The following is a 27,919-nucleotide window of genomic DNA, read 5'->3' as shown; positions in this document are numbered from 1 at the left end:
TTACATTTTATAATGAACTTTTTACAGTAAAAACAAAAACAGTCCTCTATCCGGCGAGTGACGGTATTTACATTTTAAAAAACTGAATAATTTACATTTAATTTCAATTTTCTTTATTTGTAGCTCCAAAAATGTCCCAACTGTCTCCCTCATTCTCACTTTCTTCTCACATGGGATGGTGGGCCAAATCAAAGGTTACAATGGGCCAACTTTGGCCCGCGGGCCCTCCTTTGGTCATCTCTGGTTTAGAGCCTCTTGAGGGAGAGTAAATAATGACTCAATTTAAACTTTACCTTTAAAAACTCGCCAAAAACAGTACATACAGTGCTCAGTTTATATGCGTACACCCCTCACAAATCTTTTAAATTCATAGTTTTAATAGGAAGCTCTACAATATTATATCTGTGCATATACATTTAGATCAGTCAGTACTGAAGCCAAATGTGGAGCTTATCTAACAAAATAACTTAAGATAATCGTCAAAAAACTAATACACGCAAATTTATATGTTATAGAAAAATATTAAATAAAAATTTTAAAAAGAGGAAAAATCAAGAAAAGCAAAAAATGGAAATATGTGTTGAAATTTAGTTGTTTTTTGTAGTATTTTGCTTGAATTTAAATGTTTTAGTAAATATATCTGTTTAATAAAATGTTTAGTTCAAATGCACCAGAATACATTGCCTTTATTCACTGAGAAATGGATACAAAAAATGGATACAAATATTCAAATACAAAGTATTTTCAAAATGGGGTGTAATCAATTATGCTGAGCACTGTCTGTAAGTGTGTGTTTGTGTGAGAGAGTTTAGAAATGTTGTTCTGCCTAATTATGGACACAGTTTGCACAGTAATACATGTTCTGTAGTTAATATAATAATCGCATTCTCTCTCTTCCTTGCATTTGCAGGATTTAATCAACACTGCCACCAGCACCTTTTTCTTCTTTCTGGCTTCAGTGGTTTTGGCAGCTCTCAACCATCAGTCTGGAGCAGAGATTGCAGCTGTGGTAAATATCAGTCTTACTCAGCTCTTTATTTCAAGTCCCTGTGCTTGAATTCATATGTTGAGTGTTTTAAGTAGTGATTTAAGCCCTAATCACACGTGGCTCTGCTGCCCTCATGTGGCTGAAAAACAGCTGTTCCTGGAGAGAGTCCTGGACAGGCTGGCGGTTTACTGAGATATATCCAGCTGCAGAACCGCAGAACCACACACGTTTCAGGCACACACACAATCTAGCACACACGATTTAGGCAAACCATATATGGTAACTAACTAACTAACTCCTTAGCATTATCGCCACCTATTGAATTTCACAAATATGGTTTCCCATTTCAGTCATTATTATTATATCGTAACAATCATTTTAACATCTTTGCAGTTTCTGAACCCAAATTATGTAAATAAAAATAATTGGTTAAAGACACTTATGACTTTATTCATGTGTCCACATACACAGAAAACATAACAGACTGTCTAATTGTAGGTTTAAGTGTTATAAACTAATTTTAGGATTTTAATATCATCATACTTGGTTAAATAAGTTTGTTGTAAAATATAAAAAGCCAACAATATTGTGTCACATTAAAATGAATTACTTTAGTTAATCATAAACAATATATAATATAGTTATAAACTGATTATCTTAACTGATTATCTGATTATAAAATAACATTTTACTAAACTGTCACAGCTGTTATATATATATATTTACTTATTATTATTTTTTAATTAATTATTAATAGTTAATTTGTTTCTATTGATAAATTTTGGTTTAAAAACAATATTTTGCTCACTATAAATTACTACAGTATTTATTGTGGGAAATCATTAATTAAAAAAGTATTAGAAAATTAAGCAAATACACACTATTACATCGCTTGAGTGAAATATTAATGTAGTGTTATACATTTATTACATGTAAAAAGATTTTTATTACATATAATATGTATTATTGCCTATATTAACTATAATTTCCTTCATTATAATGAGTCCATTATGTAAATTAAACCTGTCCAATTTAGATCTTTCAGCAAGGCCAGCAAACGAGTATCTGAGATATTGACTCTGTCCGACAATAATGACTGATCATCTATGATGACGGATAGAAAACTGTTCAGTCTTTTAAAATTGAATGGCGATCGGAAACAACGTTCCCCCCCATTCGCCCGTCTCGATCGTAATATTTGTGAAGTAAAGTAAACACTATTGTTTATTGTGTACAATATTTATTAACCATGTATATCAAAATATATCGATGACGATGTCCAAGAAGACGTTGATAACATTAACATCCGCCGTAACCATATATGGTTTGCCTAGATTGTGTGTGCCTAAAACGTGTGTGGTTTTGCGGGCCTGCAGCTGGATATTATTGTTCACAGCAGCACGGTGGAGAAGTGTGCCAGTCACTGAATCCAGCATAGGAGTTCTCAACTCACCTCCACATTCTGTCTTTATATTATGCTCTGTGTTTGTCATAAAGTTATCTGTGCTCAACTCTCAGGTGTTGTATCAAAATCTGACTCCGAGGGCAAATCTGCAACTCACAGCGGTGTATCATAAACCTTTAATCAATCAGTTTTTCTGCAATTGTTTGATTAACAAGCAGCAGCTACATGTGTTCAAAAGAATCTAAAACGCCAAATAGGATGGATCTATGCTGCATTTTCTAAAGTAAAACGTACTATCTATATTTAACTGTTCGCTTGTAAGGTGGCTCCGAACTGTCAAAACACCTATAAAAAGGCTTTTTCGGACATGACATATTTGTACATATGTACATTACTGTAACACGTTTTATTCAAGAACATTTGAGCTGGTTTTAGTCCTTTGCTCTTTCATTTTCATCTTAATTAAAATATAGTTAACTTGCTTGTTAATGAAATCCATTTTGTTATTTAACTTATTATTTTTTATGCAACAGTCAAGTTGCATGTTAATTTGCTTATAAAGAAAAGGAAATCATTTATTTTTGATGCTGATTCATGTGAAATTATGAATATAGATCTAAATAATCCCCTTGCAATTTTGAAATTATAATTTTTTTTTCAGTTCAATCTTTTATGAAGTTTTTAAAATAAAATCAGTTTTTCACTGTATAAAAATATAACATTTTGAAATAATTATAATTATCGGCCTATACAAATCTGAAGAGTTATCGGTTATCCATATCAGCCAAAGAATCCATATCGGTGCATCCCTAGTTTTGGGGGTCTTCAACAGGCTGATATGTATGCAAGGTCAAAAAGAAAGAAAGAAAGAAAGAAAGAAAGAAAGAAAGAAAGAAAGAAAGAAAGAAAGAAAGAAAGAAAAGCACTGTCGTGTCCTGTTGTCTTGCAAATGATATGGCTAAATGATATGGCCACCAATTGAATAAACTTTCCTGCACTTTATATATATATAATATTATATATAATTTATATACCGTATAAATTCAGTTTTATTTCTTTTTACTCTTGAGGCAGACAGTCTTCTCAAAGAAATCTCCTGTTTTCCCCCCCAAAATAAGCACAGAAAATGTCAAGAAAGTACTACTGCCTCCATCTGGTCATTACACTCTATTATAACCATAGCCACCATAAACATCTCACACACACATACCTTTCCCATTAGTGTGTGTGTTTTTGGACCTCTCGTGGCTGTGAAGAGGTTTCTAGCAGATGATTCAGTGACGAAAAGTAGAAGGGAAATTTTATTAGCAATGCTGAACAAGGATCAGATTCTCTTCCTCAAATCCTGACCTTTAAAATGTAGTCATTTGAAGAATAACCCGAGATCAGCACAATATCCAGCGACACCCTGGAAGTCTCGAGGCTGTGGATTTGTGCTGAGTGTTTTATGGTACAGATGTTCTCAGTGGGAAACCACTTTAACACTCGAGGGTTTTGCTGAAGCACAGGGCACTGCTGAATTCCTGCAGCTCTCTCAGCCTGCCAGACAGAGAGGAAGAGAGAATTTGCTTTTATCAGCCTAGTCCATTTAATATTGCCATTTACTTTCATTCATTCATTCAGTCCTTTGTTTTTTGGCTTAGTCCCTTTATTAATCTGGAGTCGCCACTGCGGAATGAACCACCAACTTATCCAGCATATATTTTACCTAGTGGATGCCCTTCCAGCTGCAGCTTATCACTGGAAAACACCCATACACACTCATTCACACACACATACACTACGGACAAGTTTGCTCACCCAATTCTCCTATACCGCATGTCTTTGGACTGTGGGGGAAACTGGAGCACCCAGAGGAAACACAGGGAGAACATGCAAACTCCACACAGAAATGCCAACTGACCCAGCCAGGGCTCGAACCAGCGACCTTCTTGCAGTGAGGTGATTGTGCTACCCACTGCGCCACCGTGATGCCATTGCCATTTACTTTAAAACATATTTAATAGCATATATAGTGTAGTATAGTATTGCATAGAAATATAATAGATTTCATGCTATATAAAATATAAGACACCCAAAGACATAACTTTCAAATAAAATCAAAACTCACAAAAATAAAGACTTATTTGATTAATTAAGATATTTTTAGTGATCTGAGAGGTTCATGTATATATACAGTATATATATATATATATATATATATATATATATATATATATATATATATATATATATATATATATATATATATATATATATATTGGCCCATGGACCTTTGGTTTAGCCCACCAGCCCAATCTGAAAAGTGAGGGAGAATGATGGAGAGTTGGTAGGGGCGAATGCCTGTGACAGAGATCGTCATTTCAAATTTGACCGAACCTTTTGTTTCTTTGTTCAAATGAGGAGCTACAAAAATTGAATGTTTCAATTAAATGTTGCAAATAAATCAGACTTTTAATCCTGTCAGTTGACAGAAAAAGGACAATGCACAAGAAATTGGTGAGCAAATCAGGCAAAGGCAGGAGCAGCTTGACTAGTGGATTCAGTATTGAACTCCATTGTGATATAAATGGGAATGTTTATGTTTTTACTTTAATAAGTTCATTATAAAACTTCAAAAAATGATACTGCATCATTCATTTATATGTTTAAAGCAACACTTTCTAGTTATTTTTAAATGTTAGGAAATAAATTACTCATGGCAAATTTAGTGTAATACAGTTTGGTATATTTAACTTCGGCCCACAGCCCTCAATCAAGTTTGGTTTTGGCCCTTTATAAGAAAAAGTTTGAGCACCCCTGCTCTAGATTAGTATGAATTTGTTTCGTGAACTTTTTAGGATCTTTTAGGTTTTGGTCATCTAGACTTGGTCATCTAGATAGAAATCTCTCAGGTTCTTTCAAAACATTTTAAACCCTCATAATGCATTTAAGTCTGTTATGGACCTGAATACATACAATAAAATCTCAAACAACCAATCAAACAAGTAATTTAATGTAACGGAGAAAAGCTTTGCAATTGTTTTGAAAAACCCAAATACATCTCTTTTATTATATACTCTTGCGCATTTAAGAGAAATAATAATTTCAAAGAAATCCTTCATATTGCAGTATGTATGCGTGTAAGCACCTTTAGGTGTCAAATGTTAAATCAGTGTAAAAGTATTTATGTGGACAGAATTTAATTATAGTTATTAATGATCAGATTAAATATTGATTTGATTTATAAATATTAAAAGTTTATGACTGTTTTTATCAAACTTAATTTACGAAGATTATTCATGTCAGAACAGAACTGAAATGCCAAAACAACAGGATACCGACTTTGAATGCATTGTGAGGATTTTGTTTCAATTCAGTTCAATACTAGTGTATTTGTATAGCGCTTTTTACAATAATTATTGACTCAAAGCAGCTTTACAAAAGGTGCACATTATTGCATTACAATCAGACGAGATTAAAGTTACAATCAAATATAAGTTATTATATACAGACATAGTTAACCTGCAATTTTATTGCATATAGGTGATGTCTGTGTACATCTTTAATGAGGTGTAGTTGTGTATTAAGTGTAGGTGTTGTCCTGGAAGTCCTCGATGGTTGGGATCATCTCTTTCAAAGATTAACCAAAGTTGTATGGGTTTGGAATGACATGAAGATGATGATTTTAGCATGAACCCTTGCTTTAACATGAATTGTTTAAAGTTAAAACAGTCTATATAAGAGTGTAAAGATTTATCTAATGTTGTTCATCTGCAGATTTTCGGGTTCCTGGTGATGGCAGTGTATGCCCTGAACACGTTTTTGGCATTACGGCGATGGCGCCTTGGGGACTCTCGCGATGCACCCATGCAGACCAGCGAGTACATCCGGGCCAGGACAGCGTCTCGTGGAGAAGTGGAGTCTCGGCCTGAGCTACAGTGAAGATCACGTCTGCATTCCTGTCGCAGTGTGTGCTTTCATGCTTAGTGATGGAGTCTGATGACTGGCTATTCAGGATGAACAAACCTCATCTTCAGCAGCCTCAGGCCATCCTTAGTTATATACTGTATCTTTCCGCTAATGAAGGGCTTTACCTTACCATGATCTGGATAATTATTGACTGAAACTGTGCTCCCGAACTGCTCCCAAATGGCTAATAATGGCTGCAATAAAACAGAGGAAGCTGAGTCACCGTTTGAAGGCTTTCAGTTTAGCTCCATCTCCCGGCTGCCTGTATGAAAGCAGCACAACGGTGTAGACATTGCGTCAGATCAACAATCCTAATTTTTAGACTGATTTCGGGTGTGTTCACACTTGCAGTTTGTTTTTGTTTGTTTAGTCCCGATCAAAAAGATTTGGTGTGGAGTCTTGGTTTGTTTAGCAGTCACAGGGTCAATTTTAATATCAGAATCCAAAGCCAAAAAATTTCAAAAACAAAATTTATGTTTGTATGATGCCTTGTGGAAAAGCTGAAACACCCTATTCAATTTCACATTGTCCCTATCAGGACATGGAACATTATCTAATCTTTGGCAGGTCCTAAAATTCTAAAAATAAAATCTCACTAACTTTTCATTTGGCTTAGTCCCTAAATTATCAGGGGTCGCCACAGCGGGATGAACCACCAATTACCCTGGCATATGATTTATGTGGTGGATGCCCTTTCCGATCTCGGATGGACAACAATATACAGCATCCACAAAAAAAAGTCAGGAACTTCTTATAAAATGGCTGAACTGATAATCAGCAGAATGTTTAGCAGTTTGTTGGTCTGGAGACGTCAGGTGTGTGTGACCAGAACATTTATCTCACAGCTACAGCTTAGCCAAAACTGGGCCATTTAATAAGACAATGACTACATTTACCTGGACATCAGTAATCAAATGATTTGCTTTAATCTGAATAAGACAATAATATGATTAAGGTGTTTACATGAGTTGCTTTTTGAATATTATACATATTATAGCAGATAATTGCATTAGTTTCATGTAATTTTGGGTGTTTCATTTTTAGTTTGTCGACTTTAACTGCAGTTTGGCACTTTCACTTTCATTCAGGAACATTTGGATGAAGATCCAATACAATGCTGTGTGTAATGTGATTGCATTATTATCAGCTGAGAGCTCACGAAGACCTTACAAAGTGTGTAAAATGTCAAAACAGCAGCAAACGTTTCTCCACCACAGAAACAAACCAAGACCTACATGTTATGAGTAGAAGCATTTCCCATCCCCGTTTTGAACTGTAACATGACATCATGTCCTATTTTTCTTTGTTTAGTTGCATTTGTTCCATATTGTGTTCATTTAAAAGTAGGTTGAGATCCATTTTTAAGTGGATTTGGTGCACTTGTTCATACTTTTTCAAAATGAGCTGCATTGACAGCAGAATTTGATTTAATTGAACCAAATCCACCAAGTGTGAACACATCCTTTAAGGGATAGTTCACCCATAAATGAAGATGGCACCCATTGACTTCCATGATAGATAGATAGATAGATAGATATGGATGGATGGATGAGTAGATGGATGTATGAGTGGATGGATGTATGAGGGGTTGGGTGGGATGGACAGACTGACAGATAGATAGATAGATAGATAGATAGATAGATAGATAGATAGATAGATAGATAGATAGATAGATAGATAGATAGATAGATAGATAGATAGATAGATAGATAGATAGATAGATAGATGGATGGATGGATGGATGGATGGATGGATGGATGGATGGATGGATGGATGGATGGATGGATGGATGGATGGATGGATGGATGGATGGATGGATGGATGGATGGATGGATGGATGGATGGATGGATGGATGGATGGATGGGTGGATGGATGGATGCATGGGTGGGTGCATGGGTGGATGCATGGGTGGATCAATGGATGGATGTTTGAGTGGATGGATGGATGGATGGATGGATGGATGTTTAAGTGGATGGATAGATGAGTAATTGGGTGGGATGGACAGACAGACAGACAGACTGATAGATAGATAGATAGATAGATAGATAGATAGATAGATAGACAGATAGATAGATAGATAGATAGATAGATAGATAGATAGATAGATAGATGGATGGATGGATGGATGGATGGATGGATGGATGGATGGATGGATGGATGGATGGATGGATGTTTAAGTGGATGGATAGATGAGTGGTTGGGTGGGATGGACAGACAGACAGACAGACAGACAGACAGACAGACAGACAGATAGATAGATAGATAGATAGATAGATAGATAGATAGATAGATAGATAGATAGATAGATAGATAGATAGATAGATAGATAGATAGATAGATAGATAGATAGATAGATAGATAGATAGATAGATAGATAGATAGATGGATGCATGGATGGATGTTTGAGTGGATGGATGGATGGATGAGTGGTTGGGTCGGACGGACGGAACAGACAGACAGACAGACAGACAGACAGACAGACAGACAGACAGACAGACAGATAGATAGATAGATAGATAGATAGATAGATAGATAGATAGATAGATAGATAGATAGATAGATAGATAGATAGATAGATAGATAGATAGATAGATAGATGGATGCATGGATGGATGTTTGAGTGGATGGATGGATGGATGAGTGGTTGGGTCGGACGGACGGAACAGACAGACAGACAGACAGACAGACAGACAGACAGACAGACAGACAGACAGACAGACAGACAGACAGACAGACAGACAGACAGACAGATAGATAGATAGATAGATAGATAGATAGATAGATAGATAGATAGATAGATAGATAGATAGATAGATAGATAGATAGATAGATAGATAGATAGATAGATAGATAGGAGTCAATGATAAGGTTCATTTTGGGGTGTACTATCCCTTTAAGTAAACTCTCTGACTGAAGTGGAATGAGGATTTGTGTTAGTGTCTATGAGCAAAAACTGAGGGTATTTATGTTCCCATATCAAACACATCAGTAAATGGTTCACTGTTAGTAGCACCAGTATTTATTTTAATGTTATTATTATTATTGTTTTGTAATACTACAGCTTTAGTCACTACGTTTGGCACCAAATGTGGTATTTCACCTTGTGAATGTGACTCTGTTGAATCTCACAGCAACAGCTTTCAAAATTGGTGTGTGTTGGTGGGTGAAGGGGTGTGAGTTTTACGAAGGTTTTAGATAATAATCTTTAGATATGACCAATGTTTAAATGCTTAATTGTGTGTGCATAGTCTATTGATTGCCTGAATTTGTAGTTTTTTCTTTGTGTGTGTGTGTGTGGTTATTTCTGTAATCCATTTTGTACCGTCCGGTTATCTGTATATATCGACTGAAGCAGTTTTTGAAGAAGGTGTATATATTGTTTATGAAGGGTCCCTGTGTTAATGAATTTTTATGACTGACACTAATAGACTGTAATTGAAGGAACAAGTGTACTGCAGTACATATGAATGCTTTAGCTAAACTCTCTCTATTTTTTTTTCTGTGTGCCTTAATTTTAGAGGCTTGACTGGTCGAAACGCTTAGGTGTGCGAATTCAACTGAATGAACCAATCTTGGGTCAAAACGAGTGCTTATTGAACCTCTAATGAATCTTTTTAAATGAGTGTCATTGAACAAAAACAGGGGGGAATGCATTTTCAGTTGTACTTTGTTTCCCTAGTAATGGTCATTCCTAATATTCGTTTGCATTCACACTAGAGTCTTACTCTCTGAAGTTCTTAAATGAAATCTCGTTTGCATCTGACCGATGTTGAAATGAAATGAAGTATTTTTGAGGTTATTATAGACATTGATCAACACTGTGTGGGCTTGAAAAGACAATCAATAAGAATGATTGACATCTTAATGAAGGACTTTGCGTTAATGTGCTGAAGTCAGATCATTTTTTTACTCTGTTTTAAAAGCAATACTATGGGCGTATGCTTTAATAATGTCTTAGAGCTTTCACTGTGCTTTGATTCTGTGCTAAACTTCATCTTGGAAGATTTTAGCATCAAAATAATTCTGTGTTTTGACCACATGGCTTGGACTGTATCTTTAACTCACAGATCAATTGTGTATTTTAAAAGGAACTAAGTTGATATTTTGAGGGACTCAGATTTTGATAATGATTGTACCGTTTCTCGCTGATATTTCCCGTGTTCAAGAACACAATGTTTAATTCCATGTAACAGTGCTATAAATTGTATTTTTGTATTTATGGATTTGTGCGTAGACTTACTAAAGGCTAATTGTTTGAACATATTTGTGATGGCAATCTTTTCCTCAAATAAATGGATTTTAATAAACTGTTGATTGATAAATTAAAATAAAAAAAGCACTTCTGCTTTGGTGTACTTATTTAAATGTGTCATAAGTGAGAATCTGGATTTATTCATAGCGATGGTCTCAAACTCAATTCCTGGAGGGCCGCAGCATAGTGCATAGTTTAGCTCCAACTTAAGCTGCGGTCACACTGGGCTTTTCCTCCCATAGACTTCCATTCATACGCACGCGAATGCGTCAGACAGGAAACGCAGGGTCATGCGTCAAGTTTCGCATGTCGCTGTGGTGATCTCGAGTTTGGATTAGTCAATTAACTTATGTTGCATGTTTTTTGGACAGTGGGAGGAAACCGGGAAACCCGGGGTAAACCCACGTGAGCACGGGGAGAAAATTCAAACTCCGCACAGAAATGTCTGCTGGTTTGGTAAAGCCTAGAACCAGAGACATTCTTGCTGTGAGGCAACAGTGCTAAGCACTGGGCCACCGTGTCACCCATCTAGGAAGAAGGAGGAGTAGGGGTGGATGGGGGGATTCTTCAAAACAAAGATAGCGGTGGTACGTAACCCAGGGTATTTGTAGTAGCTTAGGAGTCGTCTGATTGGTGCATTGAGAATTGGATAATGCGGATCCAGCCGCTAGCAATCATAAGCACGTGATCCTCTCGAAATTAGTTTATAACTAAACTTCACTTTGAGACATATTTTGGGAAATTGCTTTGAAATAAAAAAACCCTCAAAACTCGATACCTTGTTTTTGTTTAGTCTATACTTCTCAATATCAAAAGGTAGCCGGTGCATAAATACAGTCTGTTTTTATTTACACCATGTAGTTCTGAGAGATGATGAGCATATTTTGATTTCATCAGACACATCAAGGTCAGTGCGCAAAGGTCACTCTCACACACCTACAGACACACATACACAAACTTTCATTTGCTGTTATACTCCATATAACTCCATATAAAATCCATAAACTACTCTTATTTTTCACAAGCCTTTATATAAAAGGTTAATGGAGGATCAACTGTAACAATTACATATTTTTTATTTCAACAGGGAAAACCAGCAACTATCAAAGGGTGGTGTACATGGTGTCATGATTTAGCAATCGAAAAATGTGGTTATAATAGAAGTCAATGGGGCAAAAACAGCCATCAACAGAAAATGAAAATCGTATGCTGCATAAAAACTAAGAATGCATCAAAGGCAATAATGTTACTAATCGTTCACATGTCCAAGACTGATAAAATATTAAAAAACATCCAGTCCACAATTACTTTTTATATTAAAATTAGGTAATTTTGTGTTTGTTTTTTACCAAATCAGTGACATCATTTATAAATTTGTCAATTAAAGAGTTAAAATCTTGTAATTTTTAAAAAACATTTAGTAGTTTTGATCAGAACTGAGGTCGATTAACAGATTTATGCAAAAAAATGAAAAAAAAAAAAAAAATCTGATGCATTTTATAGCAGTTTAATTCAGTGGATGTTTTCATCCCTAACATAACAAAATGTAGTACATTTGAACAGTGCACAAGTTATAAAAACAATATATCAATGCATACTATTGCACCTGTAAAACTCAGTTCCACTCAAATACACCACTAATTTCAACACTAACAAACCCCATGTTTACCTCTCTACATTCTGCAACCACGAAATGCTGTTGTTACTGCATTAAATATATACTATTACGCAAAAAAATGCACACAATGGATTTATTAATGCGTCAAGCTGACAGTGCATGTTTGCAAAAGAGTTCTTTTAGCATACCCACTCTTCATACAAAACACCAGAAAGTGGTTTACATGTGGATAACATACAGCATGCCTGAGAATACCATAGTAAAGCTTACACAGTCATACATTTACTATAGTAAACTTTAAGATCTGCTGAACCTCATGTTTATTATTGTACAGGTTCAATAGCCAAGCAGTGCTACAACAAAAAAATAGTTCAATTCTAGGTGAGAATGATGAGACAAATTCTGTTTGTTTGTTTTTTTGCAGTACTTTGGCAAATCTTTGGCATTTAACTTGACATTAAAAGAATTTGTAGACCTACAGAAATAAGATAGGTGATCGTGGCCAGCCAACCACCTTCTCGTTTCATAATTCATGTAAACTTTAAAAATATTATTATCGTATTCCCAATAAAGGGCTTCATCACACCATACTTTAAAAAAAAAGGCAATTTAAGAGAACATACATTGAGAAAATATTCTCCCAAAATAGTTTCAATTGGTAAACATACTCACGTTGAGCTCCCAAAGAAAAAAAAACACTCGTACATATTGTAAAAACTCAACTACTATCATTCTAGAAGTAAACAAAAGCCATTATAGGCAGCATAAATGGCACAACACTGTCCTTTCTTCCAAAAACCAGCTGATGCAAAGCTATACATTTCTGGAATAATAATAATTCACAGCTTTGGGAAAATCGAATGAGAGAAGCCTAGATTGTATGGACGCATATAGAAAACTTCACCGTTCATATAACATTTGAATAGATTGTGTTATTTTGGTCACAATAAAGCATGCCCAAAACTTTTGTACAGGACCTCTAAACAAACAAGAAAAAGTAATACCAAAGTCTGTCTTTTGTTTTCAGGCACTGTAGTGGTCAGGCACAGGGTTTCTGGATACAATCACAGCTTTAGTCGGAGTCAGAGTCTGAATCATCATCTGCGAGGAAGAGAAATGTGTTATTCTGGAAGAAAAATTAAGCAAGACAGACTAAAAAAAATAGATGGAGAATTCTCAGTACATTGAATTTGGCATGGGAGTTTAGCACATACTAAATTAAGGCATACATTGAAAGTCTATGGCAGGAGTTCACTCTGAAACCCCCCCTTGATAAGAAACCACAATAAACTTACACTTCCTCTGAGCAGTCTTACTAATCGTTTCGCTGCTTTGGTGTTATTTTTAGCGTGATGTGATGGCGTCGTGCAATGAAGATCAGATAAAGGTGACAAACGTTTGATCAGTAGTGTAATACTTGTTAATACCTTGTGTGTTTGGAGGATCTTCACTAGATTCTCCTCCCTTGAGAAAGTTGGCCAGTTCATTAAAGATGAAATAAAAGTCCAGGGCGAAGACGATTGTGGCAATGAAACCAAAAATCTAAGAAGTGAAAAAAAGAGATGTCATGAGGCCTGGGGCAAACCGTTCACCAGGAAACTAAAATAATTTCATTATTTACTCGCCTTCTGCTTCTTTAAAATGTGTTTTGAGTTCTGAATAATTTTGAAATCCAGTAGCCATTGACTTCTATATTAATATTTTTGTCCTATTATGGGCGTAAATGAAAACTAATTTAAGACTTTTGTGATCAACAGAAGAAAAGGAAGTCATGAAGGGTAAATACATAGTGAAAAAAAAATAGGTGAGCTATCTAGCAAAACTAGTGCTAGTGTTTTTTTCTGTAGTTACTAATACCATTTTAAGATACTAACTTATTATATACAAAATCTTATTTACTAGATACTCATAATCATTAGCTACTAGTACCTAATAGGAACTATTAGTGGTTTAGGAAGTACTAACACTTATTATCTTCTGTAATTATTACAAGTAACAATTCATATCTTACTAGTCACAACTGCTTTTCTATTCGTCTTATGTTATGTATAGTCAGAATGGCCACAGAAGAGTTCTATTAAATATAGCAGATAGAAATATTTTCAATAAGTACTACCATCTTACTTATTAATGGGTACTTTCTATGGCTGAGAGAGCTCAAATGCTCTGCAAGTTAAGAAAACCCATGCATGCAAATAGAAAAACACCAACAAACTGAGAACACATATTCATCCATTTGACAACACATGCAAATACAGAACTTTGCTGCAAATAGTACAAACCATAACAGAAATATGTTGAGGGACCCCAAGAAATTCACCTGACTGCATGGCTTTAAAGCTACATTTCAATTAAAGGCCACCTATGATGAAACAACTTTTGTAAGCTGTTTGGACACTATGGGAGGCACCATGGGAGGTAGGGCATTCTCTTTCCGTCCTCGCAAACTGTGGAATGCTCTTCCCACTGACATTAGGAATGCTGGTTCATTGGACGCTTTTAAAAAGCTACTTAAAACTCATCTTTTTAGGACTGTTTTTCATTTGTGATATCTTTTATTCTTACTGTGTTTTTTATTGTATTTTTTTATTGTTTAATGTGCTTTGTTGTTTTTACTTTCTAGTAAGCACTTTGGGTTTTAGAAAAGCGTGTTATAAATAAAATATATTATTATTATTATTATTATTATTATTATAACTGTCTGTAGGTATAGTGTGTCCACAGTCATATTAGAGTATAGATAGATTTCTTAAATCTAAAATTTCTTGATGTTAAAATAGGGCCCAAATCCCAAGTTGAGGCCCACCACAACCTGACATTGGAGTGTGGTTTTCCCCGCCACCGAATTGATTAACAGGCACCATGTTTCTATAATAACATGTATACACATGCACTGAAAAAAAATGATTCAAGGATGATTCCTTGGATTTACTCAATTTTTTTACGTTAAGTGGTTGTAAACAATTTATTTGGGCTTAATTTAAACAAACAAATCAAGTTGAACATTGCTCAATTTAGTTAGTTTTGTTTAAATTCAACGAAAATAAATTGTTTGCAACAGTTTTGCATGCAACACTTTTTTCAGTGTGTCCACAGAACATTTTTTTTTTGCAAATAAACTGGGATCAATATGTGTTACAACTCTCTGTGATTGTTATCAGTTTTATAAGTTTAAAACTATTTTAAAACAGAGCATGTTTGTAATAAAGAGAGTAAAATCTCTATGTAATTCTTAACCGCTATAATCAACATGGCCGCATGGTGTAGGTAAACGCTAATATGTCTGTGTGTGTGTACTGCAAACAGCATTTGTGTGAGACTCATCATTTCAGAAAGGCTTGAATAAACTCCACCACAACTACATGAAATAAACTGACTTGATATTTTCGACTAGTGACCTTTTTTCAGCTTCATACGAGTCTGTCTCTGTCACTGTGCTGTTTATATGACGCAACGCATGATGAATAGCAGAATCCCACATGGGAAAGGTGGGCGGGGAGAAGCAGCTCATTTGAATTTAAAGCCACATGATACACAAACAGCTACAGTATACTCAGACACTAAAATAGGCAGATTCTGGAGGCTATAATAAATAATCTGATGGGAATTTTGAGCTGAAGCTTTACAGACAGATTTTGGAGACACCAAAGACTTATCTTACATCTTGTATCATGGGTAAAATAGGTGCCCTTTAATGTTAACTGTGCAATTCGTCAGATTTTTAGGACTAAACATATACAAACTGCAAGGAACCGTATAATCCACCCATTACTTTTTGGGGTGTGTTGTGAGAATTTGCATGCAAATTAATTAAGATGTTTTCTCAGTTTGTTGGTGTTTCTCTATTTTCATGTGTTTTGTAGCTTATTTGAGCTCTCTCAAGTAATGATATCTACTGAATAAATTCTAGAATCTAACGAATAAATGCTGGTATGCAATAAGTGAAGTTTCATAAAACTAATTTCGACAGGAGCACATGATATGACTGATTGCGACTGCTCTCTCATCTGTAATCATTAGTAAGCCAATCAGATTACTCCAAACTCACTATAAATAGCCTGTCTAGCATTACTGCCTTATCTTCGTTTTTTTTTTAAATCCCCCGATTCACCTCTCGAGAACTACCTGATCTGATCTCGTACCCTCTAACATGTTCATTGACCAGGCTCAATTATCTCCGAGCTCAGGGTTCTCTCCCGGGACAGCATGCCAAACCTGCTAATACTTTTAAGCAATATCTAAGTGTGAACTCTTGAAAGGAAAACCAGTACTGAGTTAAATTCTCTTACCTAATGATTAAATACTGTATATGACTAGAACTGGTACCTACTGAATAATAAGAATAAAATTACTACTAATATATACAAATATGTTCTAGTCACAAAATGAATGCATGCTTGTCCAAAATGAATAGTTGATATCTCAATGGCAAGCAAATATGAAATTTACTACTTGTAACAACACAATATTTACTAGTACTTAAATAAGTACCAGTATATATTAAATAAATATTCATTCATTCATTTTTTTTCAGCTTAGTCTCTTTATTAATCTGAGGTCGCCACAGCGGAATGAACCGCCAACTTATCCAGCACATGTTTTACGCAGTGGATGCCCTTCCAGCCACAACCCATCACTGGGAAACACACACACTCATACACTACGGTCAATTTTTAGCATACCCAATTCACCTGTACCACATGTCTTTGGACTTGTGGGGGAAACCGGAGCACCCAGAGGAACCCACGCGAATGCGAGGAGACATGCAAACTCCACACAGAAATGCCAACTGACCCAGCCGAGGCTCGAACCAGCGACCTTCTTGCTGTGGGGTGAATGTGCTAACCACTGTGCCACCACGTTGCCATTAAATAAATACTAGCATCTAATAAAAAGAATACAAACAATAAACACTAGTAGTTAATAAATAAGTACAAGTATGAAAGGATAGCTAAAAAAATATAGCATATAAATAGATACTTGAAAGTTTCAAAGATTTAAACAGCTAGCTATAGGAGGCCAGTGTAAGTATCCCATGTAATACAGCTGTAAATCCCATGTAAACAGTGTTGACAGTGAAGATCAGGGGTGCTCAATCCTGTTCCTAGAGATCTACCTTTCTGCAAATTTCAGCTGCAGCCTTGGTCAAACACACCTGCCGTTAATTACCAAGTGTTCCTTTAGATCCTGCTTAGTTGGATTAGTTGTGTTTGATGAAGGTTGGAGCTGAACTCTGCACAAAGGTAGATCTCCAGGAACAGTACTGAGCGTACCTGGTGTAGAAAAAAATGATATTTGGATTGAACTGATACAAGCCTACCCCAGCTGCTTTTGAAGCTCCATCTGGATATTTTGACACAGACATTATAGAGATGATGAAGAAGATGATGGAGGCACTGACACAGCGCAGGAAATCCTTGATGAAACAACAGACATGGAGATTTGGAAATGAGGACACAACTGCTATCATAATCTGACGCTCTATTAACTTCAGTCATTTTTGTAGGTCAGTTAACTTACCATAAGAGGCCAGTGGAAGCCTTTAAATCTCTCGTTGAACTTTGTAGAATAAGCAAACAGCAGGAAAAGAGCTGCCAAGAACTCAATGAGCGGAGCTGTGACGAAAGCAGCTGCTGTTGAGGCAGCGAAACACACGAAGCTGATGAATGAAAGCGCCTGAGGACACAACAAACATGAGGATATCTAGGTTAGATACATTTATCTTTATTTGAATATTTACGGTTCAATATTTGTAACAGGATGAATGTGCTAGACTCTTTAAAGACAAGAAACCTCAGAATGTGCACTACTTCACAGTACTGCCTCGACAGGAAGAAACATTGTCTTGGTGTCAAATTCACCATGTCAAAGACGATGTCTGGCGATTCACATGAGGCACACATGCATATAAACAATTTTCATGCAACACGCAGGCGACTCTTAGGGCCTGTTTACAACATGAATGAACAAAAGAGGTCTTTGAGTATTAAAACAATAAAAAGTTCACTTTTTTTCTTTCTTTCTTATTTCATTTAGAATATCTTGTTTATTTAATTTTTGCTTCTTTTTATGAGTAAACTATTATTATCATATATAACTATGAAACTATGATTATTATATATATTTTACTATTAATTGAAGACACCTCGATTTTCTGCCTGTGAGTTATTTGATACACAAAGTTTTAAAGGAAAGTTTATCCAAAAATTAAAACTGAAACCCTCAACTAGTTCAAAAGCTATTTGAGTTCCTTTTTTCTGCTGAACAAGAAGATATTTGGATGAAAGTTAGATACTGGTAGCCATTGACATCCTTAGGAAAAATATACTGTATATACTATGAAAGTCATGGGGCTACTGATTTAATTCAAGATTATTTGCATAGCACCTTTCAGAATAATTATCATTCCAAAGCAGTTTTACAAAAAAAGGTGCAACTTTACACTACATTACAATCTAAATTAGAAAATTTAAGGAGTTGTGTATGGGTTATATAGTACAGTATATAAACATAGTTAACATGCAGTTCCCCTTCGGATGGGGAACTCCAATGCTATGTGGAAACTTCCACTATGGGGATTTCGTCAGAATCCAATCATCTGAAAGAGTATAAAAACGGGCCAATGAAATGCCAATGAGTTGGCAGCGTCAGCGTGCACAGCTGGCGTCAATGACAATCAGTCATGCTATAAAGACGCAGCCAGTGCCATGCTCGACATCCTTTCGCTTTCAGAGCCTTTCACGAAGCTTCTGAGAGAGTCTTTGAGGGTATCTCCAACCTGTGTCTACAGGGAGAGATCGAGAAGCAGCTTCTCCCGGTCCAGAGCGCGTATACGCAGTGGCAGATGGTCGAGCTGGGTATTTCTCCCTTGCCTGGCGTCCTTTGGGTCCGGTCCTCCAAGAGCGGTTTGTATATAGGAAAAAAGCTTTCCTAAAAGAGCAACACGGTCGTGCAGCGCGTCTTTTTCAAGACGTCACTCCGACCGTGCGTTTCTGGATGCGGTGGTTTCCTATCCCCGGATGATGGGCACGAGCACAGCGTTTCATGTCTGGGGGTCCAGCATGTTAATGCGGTGCTCGCGGGCAGTGCATGCCATCACTGATGTCATGTCTGTTGCGCAGTTAAGATCGCGGCTCGCTCTTGCAAAAGAGCCACCCACCCCAGTTGTCCCCCGCACTGCGGTTGGCACTCGGGCAGATCTGAGGGTTTCAGTGAGAGTAAATCCGCCGCCCCCGGGCCGTGGACCTCTCGCTCCTCCACGCGCTCCATCCAAGCTTCAGGTGAAGAGAAGCGCTCCGTCCTTGGATGGTCGCTCTCTCACCTGATGACACCGGGGGTCAGATGTCCATCGCTGCATCGGAGGATGGGCTGTCATTGTCTGATGAGGATGCGAGCCCGCTCGCTCCCTCCCTCCGGGGAGGAGAGCGCGGCGTTAGCATCTAAAAAGCAGACGTGATGGCCGTGCTTTCTCGGGCTGCTTCGGCCGTGGGTCTGGTGATGGTTTATCCCCCAGCCCCGCGGCCGGACCGACTAGATGGGTGTATGTGGAGGATATAAGGAGGCAAGACCTTCAAAGCCTCCCGTCCCCTTCTTCCCGGAAGTGCACAGTAAGCTCACGCTGTCCTGAGGGCACTTTTTTCTGCCCGATCTGCGTGCGCTTCCATCCTCACCATCCTTGGAGGTTGGGCTGTCAAGGTCTGACGAGGATTCGAACCCGCTCGCTCCCTCCGGGACTTTGAGCGCGGCGTCGAATCCAGAAGCAGACTTTGCGGCTGTGCTTCCCCAGGCTGCTTCGGCCGTGGCTCTGGAGATGGTTTATCCCCCAGCTCCGCGGCCGGACCGATTAGAGGGGTGTGATGTGGAGGATGAAGGCGAGACCTTCTAAGCCTCCCCATCCCCTTCTTCCTGGATGGGCACAGTAGGCTCACGCAGTGTGCTGCGTGCGCCTTCCCCCTCACCATGCACGCTATGGCCACCTACCAGCGCTACCAAGCGCAGGCGCTGGCCCGGCTGCGCGAGGATGGTTCTGACCCAGGACTGAGCATGCGCTCCGCACCGCAACCGACTATGCTCTTACAAAAAAAAAAAAAAAAAAAAAAAGTCGGCTGTGTGTGCCCTGGGAAGGACGATGATCACATCCGTGATCCAGGAATGCCACCTCAGGCTAAACCTGGTGATGTGCGTGACGTTGACAAAGTTCGCTTTCTTAACTCACCCATATCCCAGGCTGGCCTGTTCGGCGACACTGGCGGTGAATTCGCCCAGGAATTCACGCCGGTGATAGAGCAGTCGGAGGCGATGGGCGAGGTCTCTATCGGCGGGATTGTATGACCGCTCCCCCCCCGCCGAGCCATCCACATCCACTGCTTTTTCGCCGAGGACGCCCGCCCGCAGCTTTGCTTCGCCGCCCCCGCCTGCGCCTCCGGCCACGCGGCTGCGCCGAGCATCGCGCCGGCAACCAGCGTCCCCCGCCCAGGGCGCCGCTAAGTTCGGTAAAACGGACCGCGAAGCGTCCCTGAGGCGGGCCATCTGGGGAGGAGGGAATTTGCTCTTTCCCCGCTGGAGGGCGGGGCACGTTATTTAAAGGCGTAAAAAAAAAAAAAAAAAAAAACGCCATCAAAATCCTCAGTGAAAGAGCACTTTTCCCCTCCTCCGGATGTGACAGCCCGAACACTGCCAGTCTGGGACGCTATGCCTTCCAGCTCGCAGGATCGGTGCATTTCGCCAATGGCTCATGGAGCACGAGAGAACGGTCTCCTTTCTCTCCACTCCCAGCCCCTCTCCTGGAGTTTGAGTGCGAGACGAGAACATCTCCTCTCCTGCTCTCCTGTGGGACCCCAGCGCTCCCCGGATGAGCCCACTCACTCCACGCTGCCCCGCCGCTGGCACGTCAGCGATCGTGCGGGTGGGACCATTTGCGGGGGCTCTGCCTGCCTGGTTAGCGCGGGCCAGCCCATCGCAATGGCTCATCCATACGACCAGACTCGGCTATGCGATTCAGTTCGCTAAACGGCCTCCCAGGTTCACGGGCGACCAGGGTCAGTCCTGCGTCCGCCCCTGTCTTGCGAGAGGAGATTGCTGTCCTCCTGGCGAAGGATGCAATCGAGCCGGCCCTCCAGCCGAGATGGAGCGCGAGTTTTACAGCCCGCACTTCATCGTGCCCCAAAAAAAAAAAAAAAAAAAAAAAGCGGTGGGCTATGGCTAATCCTATATCTGCACATTTTGAACCGCTGCCTTCACAGGCTGCGCTTCGGAATGCTTACGCAGATGCGCATCACGCGATGCGTTCGTCCTCAGGATTGGTTTGCAGCAATAGATCTGAAGGACTCGTATTTTCATATCTCCACACTTCCACGCCACCGGCAGTTTCTGCGGTTTGCGTTTGAAGGTCGAGCGTGGCAATACACGGTCCTCCCCTTCGGGCTCTCTCTGTCTCCGCGAGTTTTCACCAAGCTCGCGGGGGGTGCCCTCGCGCCCCTTCGGCTCGCCGGCATCCGCACGCTCAATTATTTCGATGACTGGCTGATTTTTAGCCCACTCTCGGGAGCAATTGATTATGCACAGAGACAAGGTGCTCCGGCACCTCCGCCCGTTGGGGTTTCAGGTCAACCGAGAAAAGAGCAAGCTCGCCCCCGTGCAGAGCATCTCCTTTCTCGGGTTGGAGCTGGACTCGATCACTATGGAGGCGCGCCTCTCACGAGAGCGCGCCGAGGTAATGCTGAACTGTCTGAGAGAGTTCGACAGGAAAAAAAGTGGTCCCCCTGAAATTATTTCAGAGGCTCCTGGGGCATATGGCATCCGTAGCCGCGGCCACGCCGCTCGGATTGCTCCATATGAGACCACTACAGCATTGGCTTCACGATCGGGTCCCCAGACGCGCATGGCACGCGGGCCCACACCGAGTGACTGTCACTGCGCTGTGTCACCGCACCCGTACCCCCTGGAAAGGACCCCTCCTTCCTACGGGCCAGTGTGCCCCTAGGTCAGGCGTCCAGGCAGGCTGTCGTTTCGGCAGATGCCTCCAGTATGGGGTGGGGGGGCCGTGTGTAGCGGGCATGCTGCTGCGGACCTGTGGAGGGGAACCCAGCTGCATTGGCATATCAACTGCCTAGAGCTGTTGGCAGTGTTTCTCGCTCTGCGCCGCTTTTTACCGGTGCTGAGGGGGCAACACGTGCTGGTCAGGACGGACAGCATGGCCGCGGTAGCGTATTCCATCCGGATGGGGGGTATACGCTCCCGCTGCATGTCTCAGCTCGCTCGCCGTCTGCTCCTCTGGAGTCATACGCGGCTGAAGTCGCTGCTTGCTATTCACACCCCGGATGGGCTCAACCGTGCGGCCAACAGGCTCTCACGGCAGCTCCTTCCCCGGGAGAATGGCGACTCCACCCCGAGTCATGCGTAAGTATGCACTCCCCCCAGTGAGCCTACTCGCGCAGTTTCTGTGCAAGGTCAGGGAGGACGAGGGGCAGGTCTTGCTAGTTGCGCCCCTGGCCCAACCGGACCTGGATATCAGAACTCTCCCTCCTCGCGACGCCCCCCCTGGCGAGTCCCTTTGAGAGAGGACCTACTCTCTCAGGGACAGGGCACCATCTGGCACCCTCGCTTAGTTCTGTGGAACCTCCACGTGGGGTCCATAAGACGCGACGAGGAAGACTTAGGTAACCTACCGGTGGCGGTGGTTAATACCATCACTCAGGCTAGTGCACCCTCTACGAGGCATGCCTACGCCCTGGAGTGGAGTCTATTCACTGAGTGGTGCGCTTCTCGCCGAGAAGACCCCCGATCTTGCCAGATCAGTGTTGTGCTTTCTTTCCTTCAGGACAGGTGGAGCGAAGGCTGTCGCGCTCCACACTGAGGGTTTACGTGGCCACCATCTCCGCTCATCATGATGCGTGGATGGCGGCACCGTGGGGAGGCATAACCTCATCATCCAGTTCCTCAGAGGTGCGAGGCGGATGTTTTCCCCCGCCCCCCTCTCATACCCTCTTGAGATCTCGCGGTAGTGCTACGAGCCTACGTGGGGATCCCTTCGAACCACTCGACTCAGTATCCTTGAGATTTCTGTCCTTGAAGACAGCTCTGCTGGTCGTGTTGGCATCGGTTAAGAGGGTTAGGTACCTGGAGGCATTTTCGGTCAGTGACTCGTGCCTAGAATTCGGGCCGGCCTACTCTCACGTTGTCCTGAGACCCCGGCCCGGCTATGTGCCCAAGGTTCCTACCACGCCGTTTAACAATCAGGTAGTGAGCCTGCAAGCGCTGCCCGCGGAGGAGGCAGACCCAGCCCTTTCATTGTTGTGTCCTGTTCGCGCTTTGCGAATATATGTGGACCACACTCAGAGCCTTAGATCCTCTGACCAGCTCTTTGTCCATTACAGTGGTCGGCAGATGGGAAGTGCCGTATCTAAACAGAGGTTGGCCCACTGGGTAGTGGATGCCATCTCCCTCGCCTTTGGGCCAGGGTGAGCCGTGTCCCCCGGGGGTGAGAGCGCACTCCATTACGGAGCATCGCATCCTCCTGGGCGTTAGCACGCGGCGCCTCTCTGACAGACATTTGTAGAGCTACGGGTTGGGTGACACCCAATACATTTGCAAGGTTACAATCTGCGAGTGGAGCCGGTTTCCTCAAGGGTATTAGGCAACCCTTGGTGATTGAGGAAACGATTCGGTTGAGGTGTCGAAACACGCTTGCTGCGCCACTCTCCCTAACCCGGAGATACGTGCGCTTTTTCAGCTTTGTCAGTTTAGTTCCCCATTTCTTTGGCGAACCCTGCAGAGTTCCTCCGAGGCCCCCAGCACCTGACTCAGCGGAGGAGTCAGGTGTTGGCCCGTTACGTTGTCGGCATGCCCGCTGGTCAGCCCGCGTTCTGGGTATAGGTGCCTGCTATGTGTGATCCCCGCTGGCGATCCCATACGTTCACACAGCCACGGTATAGTCCCCCCTTTTTAGGGCAGGCTCGTGTCTTCCCTCCCCGCTAACCATCCTTATGCTAGGACCCCCCCATCTCTGGGCTGGTCCATAGATTGTCACCAGGTCTCCCCTCTGGGTAGCAGGTGAGCTCCGCAGCGTCCTCCCTATCGGGACTGAACGCTTTCCCAACGTACTGTCGTATCAAAACCTTTTTACAGGGTTATTGCGACTCCCCGAAAAATATAACCGTTTCTGAACAGGTAAGTGAGGGCCAGGGGACACGTTGGAAGACTGTGTCTCGGGGCGTTGTAGGTGCGCTTGCTCTACTGCGTGGCACACCCTTCGCCAGGGGCGCAGTAAGGTTCTTTCGTTGTGGCGTTTTCCATAGATTTCCCCATAGTGGAAGTTTCCACATAGCATTGGAGTTCCCCATCCGAAGGGGAACGCTACGGTTACTAAAGTAACCCTTCGTTCCCCGAGGGGGGGAACGGAAATGCTATGTTCCTTCGCCACAACGATTGTCCCTTAGCTGTTGAGCGTGAAAGTCTCTTCAGCTAGAAAAGGATGTCGAGCATGGCACTGGCTGCGTCTTTATAGCATGACTGATTGTCATTGACGCCAGCTGTGCACGCTGACGCTGCCAACTCATTGGCATTTCATTGGCCCGTTTTTATACTCTTTCAGATGATTGGATTCTGACGAAATCCCCATAGTGGAAGTTTCCACATAGCATTTCCGTTCCCCCCCTCGGGGAACGAAGGGTTACTTTAGTAACCGTAGCGTTATACAGTATATAGTGTCCTTCCAAAATGATGACTGTGTATATTACATTTATAATGAAGTGTAATGAAAGAACACCGATTTCACCCCTTTTTCAAGATTTGATAGAAGTCTTTTGTGTCTCCAGAATGTGTCTGTATCCCATTAGATTATTCATTATACTTTACTTAATATTGAAATTTTCAGAGATTGCTCCCTATGGCTCTGCTGTGTCTTTATCTCCTGCTGCATTAAATAAACAGCACAGTGACAGACATGAAGGAAGCAGATCTCGCGTAACGTTTGTAAGAAATACTACAGTAAGAACTTTCTCAATGATTGTTTGATGTATTTGTTGTGGAGTTAATTCAAGCCTTTCTGCAAAGATGAGTCACACACAAAGTCGTTATGATGTTCACGCATGCACGCACACACACACATATACCATGTGTGTTTAACTTTGCACTGTTTTTACATGCAAGTGTGACAGGATACACGTTAATATCCACTGTTGTATGGACCTCCGTTATGTTCATGTATAAACTAAACATGATCTAACGTCTACAAACCAGGATTGAAGCGTCTTCTTTTATAATTGAACTGACATTATGCAGTTGTGGTGATAAATGACTTAGCAATTTTACTGTATTTACTTTATTACAAACATGCACACTTTTAAAAACAGTTTAAACTAATCAAATCGGTGGGCGGTAAAACCGCACTCCTACTTCACGGTCCAGTGGGCTTTAAAAACGGGAGGGGTTTGGATCCTATTTTAACATCAGGAAATGTAAAAAAAAGAGACTTATAGTCTTTATATCACTCCAGTATGACTGTGGACACACTATACCTACACACTGTTCTGTCCAAACAGTTTACAAAAGATGATTTTCATTTTAGGTGCCCTTAAAGTGAATTTATGTATTTCAGTTTCTAAGTTTCTTCTAAATATCTTATTTACTGTTCAACAGACGTAGGAATCTCAAACTGGTTTAAAATAAGGGGTGGTGAGAAAATTTAATTTAAATGTTTTGGATGAATTGAAGCTGCAGTCCATAAGTTTTGCCTCTTTCTCTCCATCTCAGCATCAAACCTGTAACTGCAGTTAAGATAAACGTTATGTGGCTTGTGAATTAGCACAACTAATGAATCTAATGATTCTAATGTTTTGATGAGTTTGAGGTGTCAGTCATGCACCCCTGTAAATACTGTACACCACAGATTGCAAATTTGGTAGTAACACTTTATTTTGATGGTCTATTTGAGTATTAGTAGACTGTCTGCTTAATATCTGTTGATATTGCTCCTTCAACAGGCATTTAACTGACTATAAGAAACTTTGCAAGTACATGCCAACCCTAACCCCAACCTAACAGTCTACTTATAATCTAATGAGAATTAGTTGGCATGTAGAGGCAATGTAACTTAAATTCAACAAACGGACCATCAAAATAAAGTGTGATCCAAATTTGGTACTTATTTTGCAATTACATAATCATGCAACCAATGTGATGATTGCTTAGCTCACATCACACCAAACTGTAAACTGTTATACTTTGTTCTCAAATAGTTCATGTTAACATGCTAATTTTTTCTAATTGTCACACAATTCAAAATTATTAAAGAAGCAGAAACTAGTAATGATGTAAAAATGAATGGCAGTCCACTCATATTTCCAACCATTCGAGTCAGAAAACATGATTACAAGCCCTTGTGCATTAGGAGGAGGGAAGGAGATTTGAATACTGGTTGGTTCCTAAAATTTATTTGGGGTATTATTATTATTATTTATTATTATTCATTTTATTACAGAAAACTCCCCATTTAGATGAATGAGTTCAGCTTAAAAGTGTTTGACCTAAACTGCAAATAACAGCTACACATTCATTCAAAACAAGAAGAAACTTATAAGCAAACATGTGAAAAGATAATCAAACACGATCTATCACCAATAAAACCAGATCAATAAGCAGAAGCTTAAATCAAACTAATAAATGCCATGTTTTTGTCGAATATTTATCCAGAAACCAAAAGCAAACACTTGTACCAGACAAAAGCGTTTAGCAGACAACATTACAAAATAGCTTAATGACTAACAGACTATCGTGGATGGATTTAACATGAAAAAAAAAACTAAAAGCGTACCACTTCACCGAGAAGCAGCAGTCCTTTTCGGGAGGAGATAAATTCTTTGCTGGGGAGAACGTACTGAAGCACTGTCCCTGGTTCTCGGTTACTCCGCGGATCCTCGATGTCCCCCATCCCGCCGATCAGTCTCTTCTGTTCCCGAATAAAGTTGACGGGGAGGCGCTGTGCTCTGCTCTCTGCTAGAGACAGCAGCTACTCTTCGCAAATCGGCATAACTTTCCACGGAGTGGAAACGGAAATAATGACAGTGCGGAAACGAAGCACACAAAAGAGCAACATCTGCATTCCCAAAATCTGGAGACCGTTAATAAGTGAACAGAGAATGTGGGCGAAACATCTCTCACAGGACGCAGAGGCGACAGTACAGATATTCACTCTGCAAAAACTGCACATTTTCCATCTGCAGGACAGATTTAACCCTAGTGCTCAGTTTGGGGTCTGACAAACATCAAGCCCCCCTTTAGCTATAGTTCATACTGTGTTTTTCATCATCATAAATGAATGAATAATTAGCCTAAACACTGCTGCTGACAAATGTGTAAAAGCTAAGGGTTTGAGTTTGCGACTAAAAATGATTATTATTTTAAACTAAATAATAAAATGATTGATGACGATTTTGTGTATGTTATAAGTGACATTTGATACCTTCTGTAAAACATGGTCGAAATGTATGATAATCATTATTATTTTCTGAAATACACTTTTATTTTTTAGATATTAAACACATTTTTTTGTCTTTGACCCTTACTGAATTCAATTAAATTAAATTCAATTCAATTCAATTCAATTCACCTATATTTCTGTAGCGCTTTTACAATGTAGATTGTGTCAAAGCAGCTTCACATAAAAGGTCATAGTAAATTGGAAATTGAATGTGGTTTGAATGCAC

The 27,919-nt window shown here is 40.4% G+C and overlaps 2 protein-coding genes across 2 annotated transcripts in view; one reads left to right on the top strand and one right to left on the bottom strand.

Moving 5' to 3' along the window:
• cmtm4 (CKLF-like MARVEL transmembrane domain containing 4) overlaps positions 1–10,729 on the top strand; it is a 55,627-nt gene extending 44,898 nt beyond the window's left edge. The window contains exons 3-4 of the mRNA XM_056461982.1: positions 911–1,009; positions 6,153–10,729. Coding sequence (XP_056317957.1) covers positions 911–1,009; positions 6,153–6,317 — 264 coding nt within the window. The 3' untranslated portion in view covers positions 6,318–10,729. The remainder of the gene's footprint in view (positions 1–910; positions 1,010–6,152) is intronic.
• Positions 10,730–12,812: 2,083 nt separating this feature from the next.
• On the bottom strand, positions 12,813–27,426 carry cmtm3 (CKLF-like MARVEL transmembrane domain containing 3). Its single transcript, XM_056461981.1, has 5 exons — positions 27,028–27,426; positions 17,736–17,891; positions 17,536–17,631; positions 13,643–13,757; positions 12,813–13,316 (listed from the first exon to the last, which is right to left on the bottom strand). Exons 1-5 carry the CDS (start codon positions 27,142–27,144, stop codon positions 13,288–13,290), a joined length of 513 nt encoding a protein of 170 aa, XP_056317956.1. The 5' UTR covers positions 27,145–27,426; the 3' UTR covers positions 12,813–13,287.
• Between the last annotated feature and the right edge of the window lie 493 nt (positions 27,427–27,919).

The sequence above is a fragment of the Danio aesculapii genome, chromosome 7 (genome assembly GCF_903798145.1).
Source record: "Danio aesculapii chromosome 7, fDanAes4.1, whole genome shotgun sequence".
In the NCBI taxonomy this organism is placed as follows: Eukaryota; Metazoa; Chordata; class Actinopteri; order Cypriniformes; family Danionidae; genus Danio; species Danio aesculapii.
This window is presented reverse-complemented; position numbering and strand designations above follow the sequence as displayed.

What these genes read in the sequence shown, in the direction of transcription:
- cmtm3 (XM_056461981.1), bottom strand. Translation starts at nt 27,144, where the DNA reads ATGGGGGACATCGAGGATCCGCGGAGTAACCGAGAACCAGGGACAGTG. An exon ending in TGCTGCTTCTCGGTGAAGTG is followed by an intron (nt 17,892 to 27,027) that starts GTACGCTTTTAG and finishes TTGTGTCCTCAG; the next exon opens with GCGCTTTCATTCATCAGCTT. An exon ending in GAGCTTCAAAAGCAGCTGGG is followed by an intron (nt 13,758 to 17,535) that starts GTAGGCTTGTAT and finishes TTCACTTCTTAG; the next exon opens with ATTTTTGGTTTCATTGCCAC.